This window comes from Camponotus floridanus, unplaced genomic scaffold, assembly GCF_003227725.1.
Source record: "Camponotus floridanus strain SB8 unplaced genomic scaffold, Cflo_v7.5 scaffold113, whole genome shotgun sequence".
Classification (NCBI taxonomy): Eukaryota; Metazoa; Arthropoda; class Insecta; order Hymenoptera; family Formicidae; genus Camponotus; species Camponotus floridanus.
Genome location: NW_020229230.1, coordinates 446,343 through 461,222, shown reverse-complemented (window position 1 = coordinate 461,222; position 14,880 = coordinate 446,343). Strand labels below are relative to the sequence as shown.

The following is a 14,880-nucleotide window of genomic DNA, read 5'->3' as shown; positions in this document are numbered from 1 at the left end:
TTTTCTAGCAGGAACATCGAGTTTCATAAGCCGAGCTTGGCTATGAAAGAGACTATGGAGCGTCTTCCGTCAATTTATCTCGTAGATTAAACTTTTTCATCCTCATTGCTCCTTCGCCATTTTAAGCCGGATCGAATATAATTCGCTTTTCGAGCCACGTATTTTCGGTGTTGTTAGGATATGGCAGTCAAAGGTAAACTTTACTATGGCGGCCAACACCTGCTGGACGCGAATGTGGATATCGACATCTTCGCGAAGAAGACGCAGAAGATCAGCATAGTGGCGAAGCTGAACCGAGAAAAAATCGAGAAAGGCTACAATCTCACCAGCGTGGTCGAAGTGAACAGTCGTGGTCAACAGCTTAAGGTCGATCTCAAGTCGCACGCGGCACTGACGGATTACGAAGTCGGTTTCGGTAGTCTATTAACTTACACGGATGTGCATCAGAAGACGAAGAGCGTGGGCGTCCTGTTCGCCGCAGATAACACGGAATTGAATCTTCTCGTAAAGGCGCCCAACAAGGAGCTTCTTAGGGTCGATGCGAAACTGAAATTAGAGAAAAATCTGCAGAAACTCGACGCCGACTTCGCGATTGTCGGCAACAAGCCCATCATAATTAGCATAGAAGTGAACGATTGGAACAGCTTCAAATATTTGGAGTACCAGGAAGGTAAGCTATGTCGAATCAAACGCTTTTATTGATTTAAATTGCTATGTAATCGCTTTGTTTAACCTGCACAGAAAAAAAGGACATTCTTATTTTGAAAATATATTTAGTTTTAACATGGAAATCTTGAAATGAGATTATATCGCGTTAATTTATGAAAAATATAATTGCTTGAATAGTTGAATGAAGCCATTTTATACAGTTCAATCGAGAAAAATATATTCTCACGATTTAAGATTTAATTTTCTTGAATGGAAAAGAAACAATATTGGATAGAAAATAACATTTTTGAATCAAAGATTATAATTTTCTTAAAGTAGAATTAAATAATTATACGATCTTGAGGTGACAATTACAATATTAAAATAAGACGATGATATTGTTGAAATTTAAAATTATTAAATTCTTTTAAGAAAATTAGAAATTGTTGCGTATATACGAAACAATGAACGCGTTAGTTTAAGTATATAAGTTTTGATTTGATGCTTCTTTTTTTTGTGTGCGAATAAAATCATAAAGAGTTTCTTCTATCGTGAGTTTACGAATTAATATTTCTCAGATTCTCCCAACACTAAGATTAGCGCTAACGGACGCATTGTACTTGGACAATTGGCGGAGATTCACGCCGACGCGTTCAAGGAAGGTGTAAAGAAAAATCTGTTCTACGCTTTGGTCCATCTTGATGAAGAGAAGTTCCTGAAACCTGACTTCGGCTACAATAAGGACAATATTATCTACACCCTCGTAAGTACAGCATCATTATTCGACATGTAATACACAGAAAAAAAGGACATTCTTGTTTTGAAAATATATTTAGTTTTAACATGAAAATCTTGAAATGAGATTATATTGCGTTAATTAAAGAAAAATATAATTGCTTGAATAATTGCTTACTTGACTAAAGCCATTTTATACAGTTTAATCAAGAAAAATATATTCTTATGATTTAAGATTTAATTTTCTTGAATAGAAAAGAAACAATGTTGGATAGAAAATAATATTTTTAAATCAAAGATTATAATTTTCTTAAAGCAGAATTAAATAATTATATATTTTTGAGGTGACAATTACAATATTAAAACAAGATTATAATATTCTTGAAATTTAAAATTATTAAATTCTTCTAAGAAGATTATAAATTGTTGCGTATATACGAAACAATGAACGCGTTAGTTTAAGTATATAAGTTTTTATTTGACACTTATTTTTTTCTGTGCATACATTTCTTATTTTAATATCGCGCAAAAAAAGTATGGGAAAAATCTCACAATTTCTGTCTCGTCCCGATGATATAATCCTTGTATGAAAAACAATGAAACGCTATGCAAAAAAAAGGACATTCTTGTTTTGAAAATATATTTAGTTTTAACATGGAAATCTTGAAATGATTATATTGCGTTAATTAAAGAAAAATATAATTGCTTGAATAATTGCTTACTTGACTGAAGCCATTTTATACAATTTAATCAAGAAAAATATATTCTTATGATTTAAGATTTAATTTTCTTGAATGGAAAGGAAACAATGTTGAATAGAAAATAACATTTTTAAATCAAAGATTATAATTTTCTTAAAGCAGAATTAAATAATTATATATTTTTGAGGTGACAATTACAATATTAAAATAAGACTATAATATTGTTGAAATTTAAAATTATTAAATTCTTCTAAAAAGATTATAAATTGTTGCAAATATACGAAACAATGAACGCGTTAGTTTAAGTATATAAGTTTTTATTTGACACTTATTTTTTTTCTGTGCATACATTTCTTATTTTAATATCGCGCAAAAAAAGTATGGGAAAAATCTCACGATTTCTGCCTCGTCCCGATGGTATAATCCTTGTATGAAAAACGGTGAAACGCTATGCAAAAAAAAGGACATTCTTGTTTTGAAAATATATTTAGTTTTAACATGGAAATCTTGAAATGATTATATTGCGTTAATTAAAGAAAAATATAATTGCTTGAATAATTGCTTACTTGACTGAAGCCATTTTATACAGTTTAATCAAGAAAAATATATTCTTATGATTTAAGATTTAATTTTCTTGAATGGAAAAGAAACAATGTTGGATAGAAAATAACATTTTTAAATCAAAGATTATAATTTTCTTAAAGCAGAATTAAATAATTATATATTTTTGAGGTGACAATTACAATATTAAAATAAGACTATAATATTGTTGAAATTTAAAATTATTAAATTCTTCTAAAAAGATTATAAATTGTTGCAAATATACGAAACAATGAACGCGTTAGTTTAAGTATGTAAGTTTTTATTTGACACTTATTTTTTTTCTGTGCATACATTTCTTATTTTAATATCACGCAAAAAAAGTATGGGAAAAATCTCACGATTTCTGCCTCGTCCCGATGGTATAATCCTTGTATGAAAAACGGTGAAACGCTATGCAAAAAAAAGGACATTCTTGTTTTGAAAATATATTTAGTTTTAACATGGAAATCTTGAAATGATTATATTGCGTTAATTAAAGAAAAATATAATTGCTTGAATAATTGCTTACTTGACTGAAGCCATTTTATACAGTTTAATCAAGAAAAATATATTCTTATGATTTAAGATTTAATTTTCTTGAATGGAAAAGAAACAATGTTGGATAGAAAATAACATTTTTAAATCAAAGATTATAATTTTCTTAAAGCAGAATTAAATAATTATATATTTTTGAGGTGACAATTACAATATTAAAATAAGACTATAATATTGTTGAAATTTAAAATTATTAAATTCTTCTAAAAAGATTATAAATTGTTGCAAATATACGAAACAATGAACGCATTAGTTCAAGTATATAAGTTTTGATTTGATGCTTTTTTTCTGTGTATGCGCGTATAATATTGCTTTATTTATTTTACTATTTTATTTTAGGAACGTTCTCGAAGCCAAAGCGTCGAGTTGCTGAAACAGCTCAAAGATGCCTCTATTGAAATAATCAAGGAGGCAGAACGGGAGGTGAAAGATCTTTTGGAACATTTGAAGAAGGCTCAGCCGAATATCAAGCCGCTCTTGGACTATTACGAGACTGAATTGAGCAAATTGAAGGACGAGCTTCACGCTGACCAGACCATCAAAGACATACAGGCTACCTTGTAAGGAAATGATTACGTCTCTTTCATATATTGCATTATATATTCAATATTATAGAAATTAAATGATACTCAATATTTATATAATATAATTTATATAATATAATATAATATAATTTATAAATAATAATGGAATTTGTAGTGTGACGTCATAAATTGACTCTAATCTCTTAACAATAATTATATATTTCTTACGTGACACATAGCTTCTCATGTGAATTGATAGAAATCAATAATGATGATACGTAAACGTTTTTATAGATTGAAGTTTGTAGATCTTTCGCTAAGTTACCGTACCTTAATATCGATCGCATCCTTTCAGAAACAAGCACTTCGGAGCTATCATCAACGCCGTGACAGACACCTTGAAGCAGATAGCTGCACGATTGCACGAAATCCAGAAAGAATATAACGAGTTCATCTCGAAACTCCAAGAAGCGTGGAACAATATCTCTCCTCAACTGAGAGAGTCCTACGATCATATAGTCAAGGCGTACATCAAAATTCTCGACAGCCTTGCCAACGTCGCCATAGCTTACCTCAAGGCGCTGCTCACTCTGATCAATGATCATCAGAAGGAGTTGAAGGAATTGGCGATCGTGGCCTCCGAGTTTGCTCAGGACATCGCTAAAATTATATTCAAGGTCGTCGGTCAGATCAAGAAAGACGTCGATGAGTTTGCGGTCCTGCTGCTCAACCAAGTCAAGGCATTACCGATCTACGAGCTCGTGAAGGAACACTACAAAGATATCAAAAACTTCCAATTACCGGAGACCATACTGGTATCCCTCAACGAGCTTAGTAATATTATAGAGTCCTCGCTGCCGACCGAAGAACTTCGACAGCTCTTCAGTACTACCTACGAATACATCATAAAACATGTTAAACACGAGAAGGTAGGATTCCCATCCATTTTTTACGTCGCTCTGCCATTTCGATTGATACACTGAGAAAAATCATTTGATTGTACTAACAAGACGTATATGACTGAAGGCATTTTGGTTACATCAAACAAGAATTTCTAGTTATCATGATAAGATTCAATTTTTTATCACTAGAACGTTTAATAGATTTTACTATAAGGATTTGATTAGTATTTTCTGATTGGATCTATAAAATTTCTTGTTGCGTTAATTTCTTTGCTTGCTTCTTAACTTAACTCGTATTCAATATTTGCCATAAAATGTATATAAAGAATTAGTATTAACATTAAATCCAAGTATATTTTTTTTCTTTTACGAGCAGTAGTGCCAGAAAAAGGACGCTAGCTCTCTGATTGTGTGTGTTTGAGCTGCATTCTCTTCTTGCATCACTGTTTATCAGTTTAATTTCTAACAAACTGAATTTAAAATAATTTATTCAATAATCTGGATTAAATTTATCCAATAATCTTGTTGGAATTCAGAATATTAAACAGACTTTTGAGATTAGATGGACAAAATTTTAGACGACTTGGTACTGGGGAGTTTAGTATTATTAACCAGAAAATTTGGTAAATTTAACAGGAAGAAATTAATCAGATTCATCTGGTAATTCCTACAAGAATTCTGGTTCGTCCATTTTCTAACAGACATACTGGTTGAATCTACCAGAATTCTAATTAATACAACCAGATTTTTTTCTTAGTGTAGTATTAACATTAAATCCAAAGTATATTTTTTTTCTCTTACCAGCAGTAGTGCTAGAAAGAGGATACCAGCTCTCTGATTGTATTTGAGCTGCATTCTCTTTTTGCATCACTGTTTATCAATTTAATTTCTAACAAACTGAATTTAAAATAATTTATTCAATAATCTGGATTGAATTTATCCAATAATTTTAGAATTCAGAATATTAGATAAACTTTTGAGATTAGATGGACAAAATTTTAGACGACTTGGTGCTGGCGAGTTTAGTATTATTAACCAAAAAATTTGGTAAATCTAACAGGAAGAAATTAATCAGATTCATCTGGTAATTCCTACAAGAATTCTGGTTCGTCTATTTTCCAACAAACATACTGGTTGAATCTACCAGAATTTTAATTAATGCAACCAGATTTTTTCTCAGTGTAGCATCTTTTGAACGCGACTCGAATAACAAGGTCATCGAGATAATTATATTCTGGTCTCGCACAGGTCGACGATGTCAATGAGATCAAAAAGATCTATCAGCGTACGCTTGACGCTATCGCGTCTCTCATCAAGCTTCTACAATCCAGCGACATCTGGGACGAATTGATAGAGAGTTTGTTCAAGAGTAATCTATCTGTTCAGTTTGAAACGTTGACGAAATTACCAGTGATTACCTCGCTAAAGGTTTCCCTTATCGATATGTTACGTAATAACGAATTTCCATCCCTTTCGGATCTCTACTACACCTACAGGTATATATATATATATATATATATATATATATATATATATATATATATATATTAAACTTCTTTTGATTTATCAAACTTCCTATTTTATTCTACATATCAAATTTTACTTTATAACGCAATTTTTAACTTTACTTGTTAATTTAAAAAACTTGTATTTCTCTCGAAAATGTATTTATATCAAAAAAGTGTTAGATGCACTTTAGAAAGAGAGAAATTTAATTATTCTCTTCCTTCTTTTTTTTAAATATATATAACGAATGTCGTATTCATTCTTTTTACAATCAGTTAAAAGCTGAAAGAATATTCAACGTTGATTCACGACGTTAATTCCGCTCCTCCACTTTAAACAGACCCACGCTGCTGCTCTCCGACATAGTGCCCCCGTTCAGTAAAATCGGCATCGTCGTCGACGGGGGACACTTCTTCACCTTCGACGGCAATCACTTCGGCGCACCCGGTGACTGTACCTACATTTTGGCCCAAGACATAGAGGACGGCAATTTCTCCGTCGTCGCCAACTTCAACAAAGGGAACCTCATTAGCGTGACCGTTACCGAACCTAAAGAGAGCATCACGCTGAAGAACAATGGCAACGTAAGTTCGTTTCTCTTATCTCTATAAACCAATTTCCTATAGCAACGGCAAGTTACGGTGAATATGTGACGTGAATCGGGAACGCGGATAGCAAATGGGGCGAAGGGAGAAAGAGAAAAAGCGACCGGGGCGAGGGAGGGGGGGGGGCGGGAGGTAGCAGGACGAGGGTGAAACCACAGATCGTGCTCATACGGTATTCCGAGGACGAGTCTTATAATGCAATCCCGTATTGAACTGTAACTCGATAAGTTTACCGAGGGGCTCCAAACTTTGCTGACAAGCCAAACTCTATTATCCTCGCGTCGCTTCTCTTACAGACGGACCGAGCGAGGGAGGAATAAAAATTCGCCGCTGTTCATTGCGCGGACAACCTCGTTATTACGAACGCGCAACTTTCGGCCTGCTCTTTTATTTTTTCCTTCTTTTGTTTCTCTTTTTTTTTTGCAATTTTTCTTTCTTTTTTTTGCGCTCATTTTTTAAAATTTGCGCAAAATGTTTGGCTCTCCACGTTCGCGACTGCATTTGCGCGCTTCTCCCTTTTTCAGATCCTGGTGAATAACAAGCCAGCCGATTTCCCAGCCAACACGAAGAATCTGCACGCGTTCCTCGTTGGCCCGATCGCACACATCAAATCCGACTATGGCGTGCACGTCACATTCACCTATAAACTGAAAACTGTGATTTGCACGGTCAGCGTGTCCGGCTTTTATCACGGAAAATTACGCGGCCTTCTCGGTGACGGCAACAACGAGCCCTATGACGACTACACGTTGCCTTCTGGAAAGGTGAGAGAAAGAAAAAGAGAGTTTGCAGCTATTTTACTGTTAAATTAAGGATGTTTTGTACAATGCCAACAAAAAGTAGCTGAAAATTAATATTGACGAATATATCCACTTTTGATGTATTTTGAGTAAGAAATTGTGCAATATTACAATTTGAGCTTAGCTACAGTGCATGTATTTTTTAATATTTAATGCGTTTTTACTGAAATATTTCGAATTTTGTTAATCGAAATGATTAACTTTTGGCAGAGAATTTTTACATGGCTAATTTCATTGAATTATATTTAATATCTTTTTAACCAGTTAGTACTTGTATAATATTATTTGACCAAATATTTCCTCTATATCTAAACTTTTGCAAATTTTCAACAAATTCTGAATATTATTTCCATGTGTTTTTGTCATTTGAATCGACGTGGTTATACGTTTCCCATAAGAATACATGTTAATTCGGTGCAAATTAAAATCCTTATAATTTGTGAACGCTTTAGTGAATCGATTTAAAAATTGTACTGAAGATTCTAAACATATGTAAGGACATTCTGTACAATTTTCATTAAATTCTCAATATTTTGAAAGTAAGTACAAAACATCCTTAATAATTTCTCACGCAACGAGAAATCGGAAAATCGATTCTAATTGCATCGGATACGCACAATTTTTTTTAAAGAATTTTCGCTAAATAAACTCATTTTAATAATATTTTTAATAATAAATAAATAAATAAATTTATTAATTATATTTTTCGATTTTTTTTAAGCGATTGAACCAATTTTTTATTAAATTTCAAGCTTTTCAAGCTGAAAAATCTGCACATTACAGAAATAATAAAAATAAATAAAAGCAGCAGAATTTTTAATACATTTTTTTTCAGCTAATTTTATCATAAAAGGAACTGAAATTGATAGGGCGTAAACGTGGAAGCTGGAAACGCGATGAAAAATGAAGACGGTGTTATAAATATTTAACATAATCTGCTTTCTACCCTCGGTAGCTCGTTCCCCGTTTTCTTGGCGCGCGCTTTTATTCGTAAAACATTACGATAATATCGCAGGACTATAAATCATATTCTTTGTACGCTTTTGCCTTTATTCGAAACTTTTCACTTGGATCGATAGACAAATGCTTGAATGACATTCTTTCCCAAAGGGATCGCAAATTCCCAAATGGCTCGGCATTCCTTCGAAATGGATATCTGAGTCGGTAGTTTTGAAACTAGAACAACCGACGACATCGTCTGGATATTTTTAAGCGAAAAAATAAAGTATCTTTTAATATTAATGGCATCTAATAAAAGTTCTTCGTTTATTCAAAAGGCTGTCAAGATAAAATCACATCTTTTATTTTTTATAACAAAGATAAAGACGAGAAGCGTCTTGCAACGAAAGTATCTTGGAACGATAAAACTTTGCGAACGATAAAATATGCATTTGCAGTGATCTCTAAAAAGCCTTTTCTCCAATTGAAACAGATTACCGAGAGCGATACTGAATTTGCCAACGGATACAAACTGAAGCCCGATTGCGCGGCTGTGAACGCGATCGATCACAAGTCTCAGCATAATCCAGTCTGCACTGAGTACTTTACCAGCGAGAAGTCTGCATTGAAGTAAGTATACATTCGTCATTTAAATTGAATTATACGTGACGTTAAGTAAGAAATAAAATGTCGAGAATCTAGAGTGGAAAATTTTATAAATTTATTCTCTCTCTATCCATCAAAAGCAACACATATAAATATATATTGAGATAATACGGAGGAAGGGACGAAAGATGCAAATGTCACATCTAATATTTAAAAAAAAATGATATAAAATTTATGATGAACTTTATAGGAGGAATACTTATTTCGCTGTGATAATAAAATAGCCCTTGATGAGCTTAATCTTACTATGAGACACTCATTGTGTATTGTATATATTAGAGATGGCATTTCACATTTGAGATAGAATACCAGAAACAATATAACCATCGTGTAATCACGTTTACTTAGAGGTAACTTGAAAACGATGTTTGCCCGTGATGTTTTAGAAACTGCTTCAACTACGTTAAACCGGCTCATTACCGAGCCGCTTGCGACTTTGCCGCTAACGCAAATCCGCAAGCTCCTTGCTTGCTCGCCGCCGCTTACTACTCCGCTTGCTATTATAAGCGTGTTTACGGAATAAGCATCCCGGCCGCTTGCAGTAAGTTAAATTGTTGACTTATACTACTTCGCATAAAGTATGATCGAATGTGATATTAATACACGTATTGCAAGAAAAATAGCTCTCATTGGAAATAAATTTGTCGATTTTTCCATTAAACACGATCGATAATGGACTCGTTTCAAATGCAAACTAGCAAAAATAATCATTTATATCTTTTAATATCATTTAAATATTTTAATATCATTATATTTATATTGTATATTTTATTTTATACTAATTTTATTTTTTATTTTATATTTTATAATTATTTTAATTATGTTTAATAAATTTTATAACAGAGATATCCATATTTAAAATATTTATTTTTGATTTGACATGATTAAAATAAATATTTCCAACAGGATTTTAATTAATATGTAGATGAATTTCTATCACACATTAATCACTTAAAATCCAATATGAGAAAAGTAGCTCGTATACAATTTTTATCTTTATTTCAAATATTTTTTGAATGTCTCTGCAAACATGTATTAATATTGAGTCACATGCAAAATGAAGTTTCTCTCTTTTCATAATTATAAGTTTATATAAAACATTATTTTAAAAAATATTTAAGGATGTTTTGTTCCTATTTTTAAAATATTGAGAATTTAATGAAAATTGTACAAAATCTCCTTACATATGTTTAAAATCTTTAGTACAATTTTTAAATCTATTCAGTAAGCGTTCACAAGTTATAAGGATTTTAATTTGAACTGAATTAACATGAGTTTTTATGGGAAACGTATAACTACGTCGATTCAAATGACAAAAACACATGGAAATAATATAGAATTTGTTGAAAATTTGCAAAAGTTTAGATATAGAGGAAATATTTGGTCAAATAATATTATACAAGTACTAACTGGTTAAAAAGATATTAAATATAATTCAATAAAGTTAGCCATGTATCTGTCACAAGTTTCAGTAAAAACGCAATAAATATTAAAAAATACATCTTTGCACTGTAGCCAAGATCAAATTGTAATATTCCACACAATTTCTTACTCAAAATAACACCAAAAGTGGATATATTCGTCATTGATTTTCAGCTACTTTTTGCTGGGATTATACATACAAAACATCCTTAAAATAGATGGGTAGTAATGATTATTAAAAAACAAATTTGTCCTGTTATTTTAGCAAATTGCAAGGCCGGCAAAGACACGATCGCTGTGGGTGATAGTTTCAGCATTAAGGTCCCGCAGCACGAAGCCGACATTGTCTTAATAGTCGAACAAATTGTACAAAACGAAAAACTTTTCAAAGATCTGATTCCAACGTTGATAACCGACCTAAGAGAGGAATTCAAACAACAGGGCATAACGTATGTATCTTCGTTATATGTATCTTCATAATATATTCTTATCATTATTATCACGTCTTCTTCTAATAGGGACGTCCACATCGGCTTAATCGGTTTTGGCGAGCACATGAATTGGCCGCAACACTACACTTACAATGGCAATCTTAACATCGAGGGTGATGTGAAGAATATAAAATTCGAAGAGGTGGATCCGCTTGTTACCTTCGAGGTAACGTTTGTCAAGATTGTCGTGAAACTGACACGAATGCAGTTCTCGATAGTATCATTTCGATACATGAAATATTTGCGTGTTCGCAGGAGGCCAAGAAAGGCGATATTGAAAAACGACTGGACTATATCGGGCAAAAGCTGGATGTGGAATTTGGCACCTTTAAGTTGACCGACGCTTACGAGGAGGGTATCAACTATCCGTTCAGAGCCGGCGCGGTCAAGGCTGTCGTCGGAATTCTCGCTACCCCGTGCGAGAAGAGTCCGTTGCCTCTCTCGGTGAGCATCTTTCTATTTTTATCTCCTGTCAGTATTCTAAGATACGCCCGAGGCACATTCGTCTAACTTTAACAGCAGTTTATATAATCGATCCTCCTTGAATTATCGATCAACACAGAAAAAAAGGACATTCTTGTTTCGAAAATATATTTAGTTTTTAACATGGAAATCTTGAAATGAGATTATATTGCGTTAATTAAAGAAAAATATAATTGCTTGAATAATTGCTTACTTAAATGAAGCCATTTTATACAGTTCAATAAAGAAAAATATATTCTTATGATTTAAGATTTAATTTTCTTGAACGGAAAAGAAACAATGTTGGATAGAAAATAATATTTTTAAATCAAAGATTATAATTTTCTTAAAGTAGAATTAAATAATTATATATTCTTAAGGTGACAATTACAATATTAAAATAAGACTATAATATTATTGAAATTTAAAATTATTAAATTCTTCTAAGAAGATTATAAATTGTTGCGTATATACAACGTATAAACAAGCGTATAAACAATGAACGCGTTAGTTCAAGTATATAAGTTTTTATTTGACACTTCTTTTTTTTCTGTGAAGAGTCGATGGAAACAGTCTACGCAGAAAAAAAATAATTGTCAAATCAAAACTTATATACTTAAACTAACGTGTTCATTGTTTCGTATATACGCAACAATTTATAACCTTCTTAGGAGAATTTAATAATTTCAAATTTCAACAATATTACATAGTCTTATTTTAATCATGTAATTGTCACCTCAAGAATGTATAATTATTTAATTCTACTTTAAGAAAATTATAATCTTTGATTTAAAAATATTATTTTCTATCTAACATTGTTTCTTTTCTATTCAAGAAAATTAAATCTTAAATCGTAAGAATATATTTTTCTTGATTGAACTGTATAAAATGGCTTCATTCAACTATTCAAGCAATTATATTTTTCTTTAATTAACGCAATTTAATCTCATTTCAAGATTTCCATTTAAAACTAAATATATTTGCAAAACGAGAATGTCTTTTTTTTTTGCGTAGCATTTCACCGTTTTTCATACAAGGATTATACCATCGGGACGAGGCAGAAATCGTGAAATTTTTCCCATATATTTTTTTGCGCGCTATTAAAATAAGAAATGTATGCACAGAAAAAAAATAAGTGTCAAATAAAAACTTATATACTTGAATTAACGCGTTCATTGTTTCGTATATACGCAACAATTTATAATCTCTTTAGGAGAATTTAATAATTTCAAATTTCAACAATATTATAGTCTTATTTTAATAATGTAATTGTCACCTTAAGAATATATAATTATTTAATTCTACTTTAAGAAAATTATTATCTTCGATTTAAAAATGTTATTTTCCATCTACACATTGTTTCTTTTCCATTCAAGAAAATTAAATCCTAAATCGTAAGAATATATTTTTCTTGATTGAACTCTATAAAATGGTTTCATTCAACTATTCAAGCAATTATATTTTTCTTTAATTAACGCAATATAATCTCATTTCAAGATTTCCATGTTAAAACTAAAATATTTTCAAAACAAGAATATCCCTTTTTTCTGTGTAGGAAATATTTCTTATGAATTATCGAATCATAGGATAATATCCTTCGTCCTTCCATCCAATAAATTTATTTATCATAATGCTGAGTGCAATGTTTTCGGTTTTTTCTAGTTGCAACAGTTGAGAGTTATAGTCGGAGAGAAGCTGTACCGAGACTTGGGCCTGACTTACTATCACATGTACTATCCTGGCGACGTCCAAGTCTCCGGTAAACCGCAGAAGAACATCGTTGGTTACGACAGCCATAGCGCTTACGTATTCGCCGATAGCAAGAAGAAGCCTCTGAACGGAAACACCGAGCTGAAAAACAACCTGGTCCTTCCTGCCGTCGATGTGTGTGCTGACTTTGCTGTCGCGGTAGGTGTAATCGGAAATTAAAAGAAAAAAAAAGAGATCAATGACACATTTTAAAGGAGCCATTAATAAAATTTAATTTAATAAAAAGATTTAATAAAAAGATTTAATAAAAAGATTTAATAAAAAGATTAATAGCTTTAAATGTAAACTATACGAATCGTCCTTATATGATGTCGTTCCAGTCTGGAGGAGCGGCGTTCATTTCCAACAATCTCGTGGATGCTAAACCGAATCAGAAGAGACAGTTTGCCCAGGTTGTTGCTAGAAAGATCGCCGAGAATCTTATAAGTGTCGAATTCGAGAAGGATTGTACGTGCGAGCAATACCATGGACTTGCCGGACGTGCTCGTTGTAAGATCGTCAATCGCTATAACAAGGAACAATTCGCGGTAAGGATTTTCATATTTTGAATTAAACAAATATATGATATTAAAAAATATTAATTACAATTATAAATCAATCAATGCTACTTCAATATATAAATCTATCTGCGACATATTTTATTCGAAAGAGACTTATATTTATCTATTTATATATAACTATAGAGACCAGATTTTAATTTGTTTAATTTTATTTATATTATATAATTTTATTTTTATATAAAATTTGATTTTTATTTATGTTTATAAATAATTTTTACGTATTGTTAAATTGCAGAAACACACGAAGGGTGGAGTAAAGGGTTAAAGAAGCCACAGTACTGCGCATATTAAAATTAAATAACTAATTAAGTAGATGTAATGTATTTGTTACTTTGTTACAATATCGTAAAAGTCTCCTTGCTAATAAGCGATTATAATTTACGTTATCTGCGAAATATAATGTAGATTTTTTATAGCGAAAATAAAAAAGTAATACTCGGATGCAAGACTCGAATTGCGTCTCTAAATTGCGACAATATTTCCTTCTCTTTTTAGACATAGTGTAAAGCGTAAATTAATACAAATGCAATAAATTGCTGTACTATTTATCGATGTACAACCAGCGATGTTTTATAGAGAAATAAATATTGAATACTTGAAAGGAAAACTTGCCTTTTATCCCTTTTTAGCTACCAATAAATTTTCATACATAATTTACATTCACAGAAAGAAAATATGGTACATTTATTACATGCTCGTATTGCTCGTGCATATATATAATTCCAGGAAAAACTATTGATTATCTTGAAGAATCCATATCTCTTCGCGTCATTATCTGACCTCGACATCGAGCATCAAAAAGTCTAGTCTATCGCAAGATAAGATTTTAATGTTGAAACTTATATCGTGATCTTATATATATTTATAAGCTTCTTAAACACAAAAATTTCAACTTACTTACTTGACATGATTTGTGCTCTCGTAATATTCTTTAAAAAAGCTATAAAAATGACTATAAAAATGACTCTAAAAAAGCTATAAAAATATAGAAAAAACATAGAAGTAAATTTTA

General features: G+C 31.5%; 1 protein-coding gene across 1 annotated transcript in view; it reads left to right on the top strand.

Annotated features, from left to right (window-relative positions):
- Positions 1-14,475, top strand: part of LOC105249291 (apolipophorins) — a 37,108-nt gene extending 22,633 nt beyond the window's left edge. The window contains exons 12-26 of the mRNA XM_011254630.3: positions 178-670; positions 1,227-1,411; positions 3,561-3,781; positions 4,101-4,674; positions 5,896-6,143; positions 6,494-6,737; positions 7,283-7,522; positions 8,991-9,127; positions 9,550-9,704; positions 10,851-11,034; positions 11,104-11,242; positions 11,332-11,520; positions 13,201-13,446; positions 13,629-13,835; positions 14,104-14,475. Of these exons, the coding sequence (XP_011252932.2) occupies positions 178-670; positions 1,227-1,411; positions 3,561-3,781; positions 4,101-4,674; positions 5,896-6,143; positions 6,494-6,737; positions 7,283-7,522; positions 8,991-9,127; positions 9,550-9,704; positions 10,851-11,034; positions 11,104-11,242; positions 11,332-11,520; positions 13,201-13,446; positions 13,629-13,835; positions 14,104-14,133 (3,492 nt within the window). The 3' untranslated portion in view covers positions 14,134-14,475. The remainder of the gene's footprint in view (positions 1-177; positions 671-1,226; positions 1,412-3,560; positions 3,782-4,100; positions 4,675-5,895; positions 6,144-6,493; positions 6,738-7,282; positions 7,523-8,990; positions 9,128-9,549; positions 9,705-10,850; positions 11,035-11,103; positions 11,243-11,331; positions 11,521-13,200; positions 13,447-13,628; positions 13,836-14,103) is intronic.
- Positions 14,476-14,880: the final 405 nt, after the last annotated feature.